This window comes from Petaurus breviceps, unplaced genomic scaffold (genome assembly GCF_028583685.1).
Source record: "Petaurus breviceps papuanus isolate PSGF00001 unplaced genomic scaffold, PetGlider_PUasm1.0 175, whole genome shotgun sequence".
In the NCBI taxonomy this organism is placed as follows: Eukaryota; Metazoa; Chordata; class Mammalia; order Diprotodontia; family Petauridae; genus Petaurus; species Petaurus breviceps.
The window spans coordinates 2,938,949-2,954,645 of record NW_027185764.1 but is presented as its reverse complement, the minus strand read 5'-3'; the positions used below and the strand labels follow the sequence as shown (position 1 = coordinate 2,954,645).

General features: G+C 41.0%; 1 protein-coding gene across 1 annotated transcript in view; it reads left to right on the top strand.

The window, feature by feature from the left end:
• Positions 1-1,464: 1,464 nt before the first annotated feature.
• CARNMT1 (carnosine N-methyltransferase 1) overlaps positions 1,465-15,697 on the top strand; it is a 44,123-nt gene continuing 29,890 nt past the window's right edge. Inside the window, exons 1-3 of the mRNA XM_069084608.1 lie at positions 1,465-1,787; positions 8,108-8,303; positions 9,228-9,391. Of these exons, the coding sequence (XP_068940709.1) occupies positions 1,465-1,787; positions 8,108-8,303; positions 9,228-9,391 (683 nt within the window). The remainder of the gene's footprint in view (positions 1,788-8,107; positions 8,304-9,227; positions 9,392-15,697) is intronic.

Below are 15,697 nucleotides of genomic sequence, written 5' to 3'. Positions count from 1 at the left end.
AGGTATTTAGTGTTTGCTCCAGAGAGATATAAGCACTTTGTCCTCATTAACACTAACCTTATATTTCTTATAGGGAGTGTGAGTGTGTGTGTGTGTGTGTAAAATAAAACAGCTGACGTTTATAAAGCACTTGAAGGTTTACAAAATGTTTTACACGCATTATTTCTTTTGTTTCTCATAAAATCACTGTGAAATAGGCACTATTATCCCTATTTTACAGATGGGGAAACTAAGTCTAAGACAATTTCTTACAAGCTGTATAAATGGAAAAAAAATAACTGACATTTCTATAGCTCTTGAAGCTTTGCAAAGTGTTTTACAGACATTATCCTCTTCTGAATCTCATTCAGCCCCTGTGAAGTATTATCCCTAGTTTGCAGAGTAGCAAGCTCAGCTACAGTGGTTAATTGGTCACGCAGGGTCACACAACCAGCCAGGATTCGAACTTGGGTCTAATTGATTTCAAAGCCAGCTCTCACGGGGCTCCCTCGTACCTCTAGGATCCATTTTTTTTTTTAATCGTTTGTTTGGCTTTTAAAGCCCTTCACAAACCAAAGCCCCCCTCCTCTGTTTCCAGTCTTCTTGTGCTTGGCTGTCCCTCCTCTCCACTTAGTCTTCCATCCAGTGACACTTGTCTCCTTACGGCTCCTCGCCCAAGACCCTCCCGACTCAGCGCCTCTGCAATGGCCGTGGCCAAGCCTGGCATTCTGTCCTCATCCTCCCCCTTCTGGCCTCCCGAAAGTCTCAGCCCAGGAGACGTGCGAGCCTCCTCCAGGACGCCTTCCTTCTGCTTTATTTCTGTGTCTTGCTTTCGTCCTGCACGTGGCTGGATGCATGCAGGTCGTCGCCCCTGTGAGCTTCTCGAGGGCAGGGATTGTCTTTTTCTTCCTTATTTTCCTTCTCCCTCTTATTTTTTTTTCTTTTCTTTGCGTGCCCATGACTTAGCACAGTGCCTGGTACACAGTAGGCGCTTAATCGATGCTTGAGAAGGCGCCGGGTCCCACTCTGGCAGGTTCATTGGTTGAGCGGCCTTGGTAATGTCATCTTTCCCCCATCCCCGGCCCCCATCCCTGCCTCTGGCTGATGGATCTCTGAACCCCAAGGCCACCTCCACCACCGGAGGCACCTTCCCAGGCCGGGAGGCTCCGCTCCCCTCCCCCTCCCCGCGCAGGCCCCGCCCACCGCACGCCCCTCCCCTCCCAGCCCGCGTGCAGCTGTCGCCGTGACGTCGCGCACGGCGTTGCGGACGCCGAGTTCCATAGAAGGGGAAGGGGGTGGGCGGGGGACGGGGCACTGGGCACCCCAGAAACGGGCCACTCGCGGGTCGAGCTCGAGCCCGGCCGCGCGTCCCACCGTCCTGCGCGCGCCACGGCGGCGGCCTGAGGGGATCGCCCGAGCCGCCAGGGCCGGCGGGGGAGGGGCGGAGGGGGAGGAGCCGGAGAAGGGGGCGGGAGCAGGGAGGGGATGTCAGCCGCGTGCGCCGTCTCGCAGAAGGCTCAGCCGCCGCCGCCGCCGCCTCAGTCTCCGCCAGAGGAGCGGGCCAGGCCGGCGATGCACCGGCGGCGCCGCCCCCCGCCCCCCGCCGCTCAGCCGCCCGAGGGCGGCGGCGATAGCCGCGGCGGCTCGGGAAGCCGAGGGGAGAACGAGGATGTGGAGGTGCTGTTCTCGGCCGGGCGCCGGGGGCCGGCGGCCGGGGCAGCGGCGGTGGCGCACAGTGCCGAGGAGGAGGAGGAGCGGCTGGAGCGGGAGCACTTCTGGAAGATCATCAACGCCTTCCGCTACTACGGGTAAAGGGCTCGTGCGCCCCACTCCCCCCCGCCCCCATCCCCGGCGCCCCCGGGTCCGGCGGGCCTGCGCGGGCCACGCCACAATGCCCGCCTCCGGCCGCTCCTCCGCCGCCCACGGGCACGGCCCCCGGGGCTCCGAAGTTGGCTTCAAACTTCCCGGGGTGCAGCCCCGAGCGCCCGCCCGCCCGCCCGCGCGGTGTAGTGTAGAGGCTTGATGCAGGTTTGTTGTGCCGGATCGCGCTGCTCGGAGCGGCGAGTATTTAGTAAGCGCCCGCTGATGCCCCGGGAAACGCGACGGGCGCCGAGCCTGCCCTGTAAGGCCGAGAGGGCTCTGTCCCCGCTCCCACCCGAAGCAGCCCACCTGCTCAGGTGTTCTCCCGAGACTTAGCGCCGATCTCCACCGGCATTTATTAACCGAACTACTTTTCCGATGTGAAGAATGGTCTCCCTAATCACTTTCTGCTTTGCATAGCAGCTGTAAGTGTGCTTGTCCAGGACAGGGACTTGTTAAAATCTTCCTCTGTTTCCCCTTTTTTAAATTAAAATCAAATATTTTTAAAAGCCTGATTTAGATTTTTCAGTTTTTTGGTAGGTCATAAAGAAATACACGGTAGCTACTCGCTGTGGTAGCAAACATTTGTGTGTTTTCTATGCTAGGCTGTTCCTACACAGGTTTTTTTTTAATTTTGTTGTAGTTTAATATGGAGAGACTCGGGGTTTCCCTACCGGTGGAACTGTCAGGCACTGCTTTTGCCATTGTTTTTCAGTCTCGTATAATTACATTAACCATTACAAACTGATACTGATTGAACTTTGCATTTATCCTTTATGGATGCAGACAGGTGAACTGCTGAGGGAGGCTACATTTGTTAGTGGGTTGAAGAGTTGGCATCAGTTCATTTTTAGGTTTTCATGGTTGGTAGAAATTGACAAAAGCCAAGGTCTTTAAAATTCTGCTACTGTTACTCAGTAGGGACGACTGAAACCAAATTAGATAAGGAAGATAAACGATATTCCATCTTTCACGTAGGCACTCCCATTCAGCACTTGGGATTGATCTATAATGCATTTAGGATGTCTGTATGTTGTTAACATGCCCTTGTATACACAAAGGAAACATTTGTCCCTGAAACTCCATTTATATGGATAGGTAGAAAGGTAAATGTTTTCTTTAACAGAGATTTAAGATTCTGCGGATATCAAACATAGGACCATAGGATTAGAGATTTAGAACTGGAAGGGGACGAATATGACTCTTCTTTTAAACACAGAAATGGTGATGTTACCGTGAAGGGGATGGAATGCTGGGTTTAGAGTCAGGAAGATTCCTTTTCCTGAATTCAAATCTGGCCTGAGACCCCAGGCAAGTCTCTTAACACTGTTTGCCTCAGTTTCCTCATCTGTAAAATGACCTGAAGAAGGAAATGACAAGTCACTTTGCCAAGAAAACCCTAAATGGTGTCACGTAGAGTTGGACACTACTGAGCAACAAAAAAGGACAATGATGGAGCAAGTGTTAGAGATTTCCATGTTACGATGAAATAAATTGTTACTACTATGGGTGCATGATTTGACTAGTATTATAAAAAGTCCAGAATAGTGGTTTTTTTTTTCTTAAACTGGTCTAGTCCTTTAACTTGGGATTGACCCCCTTAAATATTGTGTCTTCTCTTACCTTGTTTTTAGATGACAAAACTGATAAAAGTTAGGTACTGAAGGTATTGTTATCCCCACTTTACAAATAAGGAAACTGAGACTCCACTTTCTCCATGAACAACACCTAATAAGTATCTCAGTTGGTATTTTAACCCAAATCTATCACTCTCTGCCGTGTAGTGCTGCATCTGATAATAAAATAGCATTCTTTCTTTTGCAGCATATTGCAAAATGCCCAATTAGATACCATTATTGGAACTGAAAAATATTTTTAGGTATTACAAATGTCAACAACTAAATGAAGCCCAGATACCAGCAGGTATAAACTGTGTATGACATTGTTCAGACATAAGGCTTCTAGTATTTTTAGGGGAAGGATTGGAAGCAATAGATTTGCCTCAGCTTCTCCACACAGGACAATTCTTGTTCTTTTAAGGGAATTTATTTAAATAACCATAAGCAGAAATATTATATATAATTTATTGTAGCCCCTTGCCTTTGACCTAATTTGGTAATATTCATCTCCCTTATTCTCCTCTCCTCCCTTCATAGATGAGCTGTTGGAGAAAATAGTAGCAATGTCTTAGAAGTACCTCACACAGTGCCTTGGACATAGCACGCACTTAATAAATGGTTAAGTTGAAGGTTCTTGATAGGGACACTGTCTTATGTATTTTGTTTTTCCCTCAGGGCTGAGCACAGTAGAACCTTTGGATAAATTTGTTGAGTTTTTAATTATATCATTCCTTTATGTTCCTGATATTTTTTTGATTTGGTAATATGTTAATTTGTTGCAATGTTGTGATATTTAGGAATTTTCCTGTAAAAAGCTGAAAGTGAGCTATTATCCCAAAAAGCTGAAAACTCCTTCAGAGTTCTGTGTCCTGACACCTGTGCCAGAAATGCTTTGGAATAGTTTTTGGTGTCATTAGGATGCTGTCTCGAGATTTGCTCCCTTCCTCTGCCTGTGCCAGAAAGGAGTGAGTGTGGAGCTTCAGCTTCTTCAGGGCTTATGACCCATCTTAGATACCCATATCCTTTTTCTCTCTTGGCTTTTCTGATCTCTTGTGCAAATGAAAGTGGTAGCATTGTGGCAGCAAAGTGAACTTGACTAAGAATGGAAGTAAAAGTAGTTAAGGACCTGGAAGGGGGGTCAGGCAGCTGGGCATAAAATAAGCAAAGAGAATATGTCCTCCTAGTTTATTTGCAGCTGGAGGCAGGGAAGATCAAAGACAAGAAAAAGTCTGGTGCTTTTTCTTTTTTGCTTTTTGGAGGGGGGAAGGCAGGGCAATTGGGGTTGTGAGTCGCCCAAGGTCACATGACTAGTAAGTGTTAAGTAAGTGTCTGAGGTCAAATTTGAACTCAGGTCCTCCTGACTCCAGGGCCGGTGCTCTATTCACTATGCCCTCAAATTTTCTTTTTTAAAGATGTGGAAAGGATGTTTAAAAACTCCGTAGAAGAGCCATAGATTTGTATTAGTTTAGAGCAGATAGTTTATTTCAGTGATTTGAGACATTCTTACAGTCAGTGCTTATAATGAATTACAGTTATGCTTATCAAATAGCCCTGTGACTTGGAGATAAAATCTTGCTTCCTAGTTATTCCCTCAGATCAGTCTTCTAACATAATTTTTATGCAGTGTATTTTGACAAAATGGCTCTGTGTCCCTGTTGAAAACTTCTCTCTCTCTCCTTCCTCCCTTCCCCCCAAAACAGTTCAAGGATGGAGGGAAGAAATTTCACTTAATTTTTGTTAAGGCTTCATTCGCATCATTAACATTTCCATACTTAACTAACCTAGCGAAGAAACATCACCCTGCCCTTAAAGACAAAGTAGCAAATAGATCTCCCTTCCCCAAATGCTTCTTTATATACTTGTTTTTTCCTCTTTGTGGTTTGTCTTTAACACATATAGCACCTTGGTTTTCTTACAGTGTGTAGTAATTTTAGATTTTAATTTACTAGGCAAGAAATGTACTTTGATTATTTTCTGTTCTTTTCCCCAAATGTTCTGCAAACAAATCAAGCCAAATAAATATTTTGTAATTGAAGTTGAAAAGTTTTGAGTATAGCTATAGCAGTTTTAAAAATAATAGACTAACATTTATTTAAAATTAAAAACATCACCCTTTTTTTAAAGTGTCTTTTTACTTTCCAAGCAGTATCACATAGGCAGAAGGGACCTCAATGGCCAAGTATATATAGCCTATACCTGAATAATCATTCCATCCCCTTCTTAGTCATCTTCCACATCTGTGAGTAGTGGTAGCTGTCCCAGTGAAGACCCAAGTGGCCAGTTCCATTTGGGCAATGAAGTTGCTTCCCTCCCTCCTTTCTCCCCTTTTCTCCTTCTTTTGTCTCCCTCTCTCCGCATAGGGAATCATACCTTTGCCTGTAGGTGCTCTGTCCAAAGGAATATAAATTTTAATTGCAGAAACCTCGAAAGATATCTTGGGGTTTGCTAACTAGGTTTTCATTTTTAAGGACCATATCTTAAACCCAGACCACTCTGGCTTTCCTTGATTAGCCAGCAATGTTCCAGCCTAAGCTCGCTTGGTAATTGTTTGGGCTCTGGTGGTTCAGAGAGAGTGTAAATAGCAGTTGTTTCTGCTTTGGCCAGAATTCCTGAGGGTCTTTTTTTTTTTTTTTTGGACCAGATAAAAGAGACCTTGCTTAGCCTTAATTCTTACTTAGCCTTAATCACTGAATGGGCATTTTTTCCCCCAAACAAACTGTGTCTTGGGAAAGACATTAGCTTAAAAAGGCAAAGGTCTGCTCATCGATCCAGATGGCTCAGAAGGAGAGTGAGGCTGGTGACTGCACAGCTCTCCCTCACTTAAGTCCTACTCACTTGAAAGTCTTGATATCACTTTCCAGATCCTGAGGTTCTCTTCGAGAAACAAAGGACAAACAACCGACATTCTTCCACATATAGCCATTCAGTGGATTCTTAGATACCTACAGTGACAGGAAACTCTTTATGAAGAATATTATCTAGGCAGAGAGAATTCTGAATTTCAAGTACTTTTCCCATTATAGTAGACTACTTCATTGTTAAATAGTTCGAAGAAAACTCTATCTCAGTCCTTTTTAATAAAGATTATGCAGCATTAACTTTTTTCCTTGGTAAATTTTCTTTCTTTCTTTCTTTTTTTTTTTTTTTTTGGTGTTTTTTGGGAGGAGGGAAGGCAGAGCAATTGGGGGTTGTGACTTGCCAGAGGTCTCACAGCTAGTAAATGTTAAATGTCTGAGGTCACATTTGAACTCAGGACCTCCTGACTCGAGGGCCAGTACTCTATTCACTGTGCCCCCTAGCTGCCCCGGTAAATTTTCTAATTGTTTAAAACTCTTAGGTTTAGATTATTAGTTACAGAAAAATAAATACTGAAGTCAATATAAATAACTAAAAATATTACATCTATATGTAGAAAAGGTCGTTATTGCTTGACTAAGTTGGGGAGGGAATAGGATAAGTGGTCTGACAGAATAGGGAGGGAATGCAATTCTTTGCAATTGCTTGGACTCCAGATGGTTTTTAACTACCTTCCTGGTCAGATTTTGGTAGGAGCTGCACCTACAGTTCTTTAAAACTGAGATAGTAGAAAGAGCTTATTTGTGATCAGAAGATGTGGAGGTTCCAACTATCACTTATTCAGCTATGTTGAATAGGCCAGTCACATAGCTTCTGTGAGCCTCATTTGGTTCATCTGTAAAATGAGAATATCTGCCCAACCTTCACTTTTATTTCCTCTTTTTTTCTGGTTTTATGGGTTGATTATAGAAGCTAATTATAGGAAATAGTTGTCAGGAAGTTTGGAATACACATTTGTTCAATCCAAAACAACATAGAGACATTTCTTGTAAGACATAAGTTGAAATTCCAGGGCATTTCAACTGTGGCATTTATTACAGTTGAAGTATTTCATGACCATTTATGATATAACATTAAAAATTTTACTTAACACACAATACTTAGGTATGGTTTGGAAAGAGCCTTGAATTTGGAGATCTGGAGGCTTGAGGCCAAAATTCATGTGACCTTGTGGAAACAGACCCAAAAGACATGTTTCTCCATTTCCAAAATAGGGAAAAATAGCCCTTGTACTGTCTAACTCAAAGCTTTTGAGAAAATGAGGTAATAAATATGAATATTTTGTAAACTAAAGTATAACACGTATAAGAGAGCTTATCATTAATAAAATATTATGGAGGGTAGCCCTCTGTAGAATTAGCTGGTAGAAAAATTTGAAATATCTAACTACTGTGGCTAAATATTGTATATAGATTCAGATCGTTAAATATTTCATCTATATTTCAGTTCTCCATGATTTTTTGTTTTTGAATCTTCCCCTTATTTCTACTCTTCCAGTGTTTTGAAAATGGTTAGTTTTCCAAAAGATTCCAGACTGCTCAATTTGTTTGACTTCTATGAACAGGAACATTCAGAGCTTAGAAAATGTTTAATGAGCTAAAAGTTTTCAGCTGAAAGTAATCATCTACAACATGGTCTTTAAAATATTTGAAAATTGAAATGGCTTCAGTTGAAAAGTATTTTGGCTTGACTGAACAGTATCTTAAGAACACATTTGGATAGCCATGTGAAAGGAGATGAGACTACCCTTTGGTGTGAATCCTTGTGCCTCTAACTGTTTTTGTCCTTTCTAGAACGAGCATGCATGAACGAGTGAATCGAACAGAAAGACAATTCAGATCACTTCCAGCTAACCAGCAGAGCCTGCTTCCTCAGTTTCTTCTTCACTTGGACAAAATTCGGAAATGCATTGATCATAATCAAGACATACTACAAACCATTGTGAATGACTGCATACATATGTTTGAAAATAAAGAGTATGGAGAAGATGTATGTAAAGCCAGGCTATGTTTTAAATGCAAAAATTCCTCTGCTGCTTAAATGCTGATTATTTGATGACCTATGAATGCTCCCCACTCCCTTTCTTGGTTTCATAATAATCGTACATCTTACTGTTCTAATTGGTAACATAAACTTACCTTCATACAATGAAATCAGAGTTAGTAATATATATTAATCACTTCACTGAAAAGCAGCAGCTTTTCCTAATGTGCTCAGTCATATAGTTGACACTAATGCTAATAGAGGGGTAACTAGCTTTAAACCCTGATTTTATACTAATATAATCATTCACATTTTAGCTGACCTCTTCACTTGGTTGATGTTACGCTGCCATAATAGAGTTAAGCACTTCTCACTTTAGACAGTGTAGTTTATTTTGTTATTAACACTATAAAATTAATATTTAACATCGCCAATATTTTTACCAGTATAGTCTATCCATTGACATACTGTCCTTTTAAAACCATATTTACTTTTATGAAGTTTAAGGGACTGACAGTGTTAGAAACTGAAGTCGTCTTTTTGTATTGATACAGTAGGTTCAGGTGGGCCACTCCAGTGTGAACTTTTCCATCAAATGATCACTACTGTTACCTGGAGGATCTTTCTTCCTGTTAGGTCTATGGCAGCTCAAGTTTGGTCCTCTCCTGAGTAAAGATGACTGCCCAATTCTATGGTAGTTTTTGATAAAGGACCTGACTCTGTTGAGAGCTATTTGAGACCACCTAATTCATTTCACTTAAGATCTCAAGCTGCACTTAAATGTTGGTCATAGAGGTGAGAGGCAAGAGCTTTATCTATTAAGCTACCTGTAATAGCTCTCCCAGTTGTTTTGAGCGTGTCTAGTGAAATTTATTCAAGAGTACTTTTCTTAAAACTGATTTTACTCACTGATGTTTGTATTTTAAACAGGGGACAGGGAAGATTATGCCAGCATCCACATTTGACATGGATAAGTTAAAATCTACATTGAAACAATTTGTGAGAGATTGGAGTGAAACTGGGAAAGCTGAGAGAGATGCCTGCTACCAGCCAATCATTAAAGAAATTGTAAAAAATTTTCCAAAGGACAGATGGTAAATAATGATTTTGTTTTTAGCCAATTTGGTTGAGATTAATGTGGTGACGTGTTTGTCAGTAATACTGAAGCACTAAGAATAGCACATTCTGAACACCTTCTGCAGTATTTTTTTTTTTACCAAAAATGCTGCTTCAAATTGAAATGAATTAATTGGATTTTTATACTGTCAAGGCAGTGGTTTTTCAAAACACCCTACTTTATGGTGGAAATTTTAAAATAATGCTTTTTAAATGTTTTAGATAAGTAAGTGGAGGGAAAGTATGACAAAAACTATGTTTCTGTTTGGTTGGAATTTATATCGAAATGGTAATTATTGATACGGTATTGATCTGAGATTGTTATTTAGTGAATAGTATTTCAGATGGCCTCACTTGAGTCATAGAGTTTACTATTTTTTTTTAAGCAATTGGGGTTAAGTAACTTGCTCAAGGTTACATGGCCAGTTACTTCAGGGTGTGGTGCTGAGTATCTGAGCCCGGATTTGATCCAGGTCATCCTGACACTGGAGCCGGTGCTCTTACTCGCTGAGCCACCTGGCCGCCCCTAAGCAATTGGGGTTAAGTAACTTGCTCAAGGTTACACGGTCAGGTGTTTCTGGGTGGGTGCTAAGTGTCTGAGCCTGGGATTCGATTTCCAGGTCTTCTCAACACTGGGGCCGATGCTCTTACTCGCTATGCTACCTGGCTGCCCCTGAGTTTACTATTTTTAGTGATGGCATTTGCTATCAAAAACTTTGAGTATTTAAATTTAAGTTGGGAAGGGAGTATTTTCAACCTTCATGAAAATGAAATTTGTGCTATACACAGTTGGTACCCATTGTACTAATGGTTTCTGTCCCTGAAGTTGGTTTTTAAGTTGGCTGTTTAGAATGCAGAATGCATTTTTCTCATCCTAACAATGTTACTAGAAATGGTGTGGCCTAGAGGATAACAGGCCAGCCTTGGACACAAGAGGAGTTTCTTCCCCAGACATTTCAGAGCAAGTGCTGCAGTGGTGAACTGGTGGAGGAAATGCCCTTGCAGAAGTGTACCAATTACAGCTCTGAACAGAAATTATAGGTTATAAGTAAATGATAGGTTCTTATATCAGTCTGTGAAATCTGTTTTACCCAGAAGCAAAAGGTATTGTTATTATAAGATCCTTTCCATTACATTAATCCTTTGTGGTTGGCCTTGGAACCTCATGTATGGGGAAATACATTTAGAACTTGGGAAAAAGCAGCATGATGCAGTGAAAACCACAAAATTGGAGAGAGACTATATTCCAGTCCTGGGCTTCTGCTACTTACTACTGTGTGAACTTGAGCAGGTCATTTAGTACCTTGTTTTCCTCATGTCTGAATCCCTTCATTTCAGACATGAGGAAAACAAGGTACTAAATGACCTGACATTGTCTTGGAGATTTTTTTTTTTAACAATTCATGGGTTCAAGTATCTTTATGCATAGATGACTCCCAGATCTATTGAGAAGATCAAAATTAATATTACCCTTTAGTTTCTACTGTATTGATTCTACAGTGTACTTGATTTTATGCTGTATGAATTTTTATAACTGAGTCTGCATCTGCCTAAAACCACCTTTCTATTTTCTTGAGTTGAGCTCAGGAATTATCTTTCTCTCTGAGTTAGTTTAAAGATGAGCCCCACAAATAAAACTTATTGCCATCCCTAAAAGACATTGTTTGTCCTTGCTTGTCCTTAATGCAACTAGGAGATTTTTTTAAATCTATTCCAAGGAGACAGCAAGTCTGGTAGTTTTGGTCCCCTAGTAAAGATTACAAGATGGGTCCCATAAAACAATTAACATTCCTTAATATGCTTTTGGGAGTGGTTACTAGCCCACTTTCCTTGACATAACCATTCCCATGATGGTGTCTACCCTATAACCAATCACATAGTCTTTCACTACCCAATTCTGTTCTCAAAACTATGTGAAGGCTGAAGATCCCTACCTGGGGTTTTTGAGAGGCCATAGACTCAAATTATTGGTTACTGCTCAGACCATTATGTCTCAGTTTTCCTTAATTTTCGAGTTTAACACTATATAATATAGTGCTAATTTCTCTCTAAAAGTAGTAATACTTCTTCATTAAATGCTTCCTGCTATATCTATTTATGTATATTATGTAGGCATTTCAAATTCAGAGTGTTATTTTCTTCTTATAACATTCTTCCTCCAAACTTACTCTTTCTGTTGAGAGCACTATTATCTTCCCAGTCTTCCTTGACTTTAGCCTATGTTGGCAGTAAGTAGTCAGATCTTGTGGGTTCTACATATGAAACATTTCTCACATCTTTCTTTTCTCCACTCATACTACCATTACCCTTGTTGAGACCATTATCATCTCTTCCAGGGCTACTTTTACCCTAATTGAGCTCCTTGTTTCCAGGCCCTTCCCTCTCTAATCCATCTTTCACTCATCTAACCACCTTAATAATGTCCCTAAGGCATAGAGGTGATCATGTCTCTCAAAAACTTATAAGTAACTGAAGGTAAGATACAGTAAAAACTTATCAGCCTGGCATTTGAGGCTCTTCATCATCTGACTCTCACCTGTCTTTCAAACTTTATGTCATATTAATCCCCTCTCTGAACTTTGTTCAGGCCAAATTTGGCTACCAGCATTCCCTTCTTATCTCTTCCTTTTGGGATCCTGTTTTCCTTTAAGGTTTAACTACTACACTAAGCCATGAACTCCAAAGCCTCCATTTAAGGAGGGAGCACAACTCAGAACATCTCATTTTTCTACTTTAAGATTTTTATGACTTATCCAATAATTTCCCCTTTTCTCCTTTCCTTCCTGCCTGCCTTCCATCTCTCTAGTATTTGTGGAAGATGGTAGGTGTTTTTTGTTATTCAGTCATTTTCCATAAATGTTGTTTAGTCGATTAGTTGTATCTGACTCTTCATGATCTCATTTGGGATTTTCTTGGCAAAGATACTGGAATGCTTTGCCATTTCCTTCTTCAGTTCATTTTATTACAGATAGGGAATTAAGGCAAACAGGGTTAAGTGACCTGCCCCAGGTCACACAGTTAAGAAGTGTCTAAGGCCAAATTTGAACTCATGACAATAATGAAGGGCTGGAGCAGAAACTATTATGCTTTAGCTGAAATAAAAAGGCAGTCTTTTATTTTTAACTTTCTGCATATCTTTCTGTTTCAAGTGTGTTTTCTTGTAAAACTGCATGTTGTTGAATTCTGATTTCCAATCCATTCACCTGTCCTCTTTGATTTTATGAGTTCATCCCATTCATACTCATATTATGATTGCTAATTGTGTATTTCCCTCCATTCTTTGTTGCTTAGATTGTTCCTTCTCTTTCTTTCCCACTTATATTTAAGAGTTTGTTTTGCCTCTGATTAAACCCTCCCTCTTGTTCCCCTACCCTTAACCCTTTTCCATCTTGTTTCCCTATAGGATGAAATACATTTCTGTACCTTTTTTTTTTTTTTTGCCCTCTTTTGAGCAATTCAAACAGGAGTGAGATTCAAATGTTGATGCCCTGCATACAGTTAAGATTGTATGCACCTCCTCCTTACATACCCCATTTATGTAAAATGATTTTTCCCATTCTTGTCTCCCTTCCTCTGCCTTTCCCAGTGTATCCCTCTTCTTCACCCTTTCCATTCTTCTTTTGCAGTCATCCAAACATAATAGAATCATTCCTGGGCCATCTGTCCAGTTAGACCCCCTCTAAGACTTCTCATGTTGATGGAGTTCTACAGGGCTAAATATATCATCTCCCCATATAAGAATGTAGACATTTTAACTTTGTTTAGTCTCTTGTGGTTGCATAACCATATTCACTTTTTGTGTTTCTCCTGTGTTACTGTATCGTATAACAGATTTCCAACTTAGCTCCTATCTTTTCATCTTGAATGCTTAGAAGTCCTGTTTCATGAAAGGTCCGTTTTTTTCTCCCTAAGTTTATATTTAGTTTTACTGGATAAGTTATTCTTGCTCACAAGCCTAAATCTTTTGCTTTCTGGAATATTGCACTCTAAACTCTCAGCTCCTTTGTACTGGTAGCTACTAAATTGTATGTAATGTCTCCTCATTATTTCAATTCTTTATTTTTGACTGCTTGCAATTTTTTCTTTGACCTCTGATCTGGATTTTTGCTATGCTATTCCTGGGAAGTTTTCATTTTGGAATTTCTTTCAGGAAGGGAACCAGTGAATTCTTTTTTTTTTTTTTTTAAGCAATCGGGGTTAAGTAACTTGCTCAAGGTTACACGGCCAGTTATTTCTGGGTGTGGTGCTGAGTATCTGAGCCCGGATTTGATCCAGGTCATCCCGACACTGGAGCCGGTGCTCTTACTCGCTGAGCCACCTGGCCACCCCCAGTGAATTCTTTCTATTTCTGCTTTGCCCACTGTCCTAAGAGATCTGGATAGTTTTCTTTTATGATTTCTAGAAAAGTAGTGCAATGAATATTAAATTATCCCTCCTATGTCTGTTTTCTAGATCAGTTTTTGCTATGATATATTCCAACCTTTTGATTTTGTGTTATTTTTTTCTTTTGCTTTTTGGAGGGCAATTGGGGTTAAGTGACTTGCCCAAAGTCACATGGCTAGTAAGTGTGTCAAGTGTCTGAGGTCAAATTTGAACTCAGGTCCTCCTGACTCCAGGGCTGGTGCTGTATTTACTGCACCACTTAGCCACCCTGTGTTAATATTTCTTGACGTCTTGATTCCTTTAGTTTCTTTTTTTTGGTCAGTTTAATCTTTACAATTATTTTTTTGGGTAAGGCTTTTTACCTCTTGTTCCAAGCTATTAATTCCCTCTTTAAATCTTCCAAAGCTCTCATTCCATCCTCCCTCCCCTTTATTTCTCTGTCACTCTCATTTTGTTTTTAAAATAAGTTTTTAACTTTTTAAAAAAAATATATGCTTTAACTTTTTTAGAAATTCTAGTTGGATGTGTCCAAGTTGGTTTTTTTCTTTGAGGGTTTGCATGTAGGTATTTTGAAGTCATTATCTTATTCTAGATTTGTGTCTTGAGCTATCTCTGTCACACCAGCATAGCTCTTTACAATTTGATTTTCATTTTTCAAGGTCATTCTTCTGGGCTGCATCTTGACTTTGGACTTTATATTACAGCTGGACTCTGTGTACTTCTGTGGGGAATGTCTGTCCTGAGCATCTGTGCTCTTAGATCCCTCTGCTGCTCTCACAGCTCAGACTGGGAGCTTGCAGTATTCCCAGAATGATGTGATCTGGGGCAAAATCTGCTCACTGCATCTCCTGGTCTGAACTCTGTACATTCTTCACCCAGGTTTGTGTCTGTCCCTGGTTAGGAGTTTCAGTAGATTAATGCTGGACTCAGCCACTATAATTATTAGCCCACTTAGAGACTGCAGGTTCTGAACAAATGAACTGCAGACTCCCCTTTGGTCTGGGATGCCTGGTTATTCCACTACAGACTTGCTCCCTAAGTTGGTGACTAGAATTGAGACCCTGCTCTTCTCCTGAGATCAGAGCCACACATTTAAAGTTTGCTTCTGAGCTTGTTTCTTGCTTGACTTGGGCCCACTAGTGACTGCTCTTCTCTACTTCCCTAGGTGTGGGCTCAGAACTGCGTAGTGTTTGATAGGACTGACAGTTGGCACCCGTTCCTGCATTCTGTACTAGTTCAAGGTTCTTCTGGGATCTCTTCTTATGTTGATGCATAATAATTGCCTTTCAGTCCCTGGGCTCTGTAATGCTACCTAGACTCTTTCTCCAGGGTCCACAGACCTTTCTGTCTCCCTAAGCCACTCTGGACTGGAAAAATGACTCACTTTGACTTGTTCTTGGATTTTCTGAACAAAATTCTATCTAATAAATTTGCCAAAGACTGTTCTTCTTCCTGTTACTTTCCTCTCTTGATTCCATCTTCCATCTTGACCTTTTTGCAGCATTTGACACTGTTGATCTCCTCTTGTGCATAATCTGTCCTCTCTGGGTTTCAGTGACTCTTCTCTCTTAGTCCACGTCTGATACTTCTCAGCTTCTCATGCCAAATCCTCCTCCATGTCCCTCTCACTAAGTGTAAGTGTCTCCCAGGGCTTTATCTTGAACCTTCTCTTTTTTCTCTGCACAGTTTCACTTGGTATCCTCTTCAGGTCCCATGGGTATGGTTTTCCTCTTTATGTTTGTGATTCCAAGATCTGTATATATAGCTCTAGACACTCTGCTGAACTCTAATCCCATATTACCAGTTGCCTATTAAAACTTTCAAACTTGATGACCCTCAGGTATCTCCAATTCAGTAGATCCAAAACTGAACTCTTCATTTTCTCCCCCAAACCCTGCTCT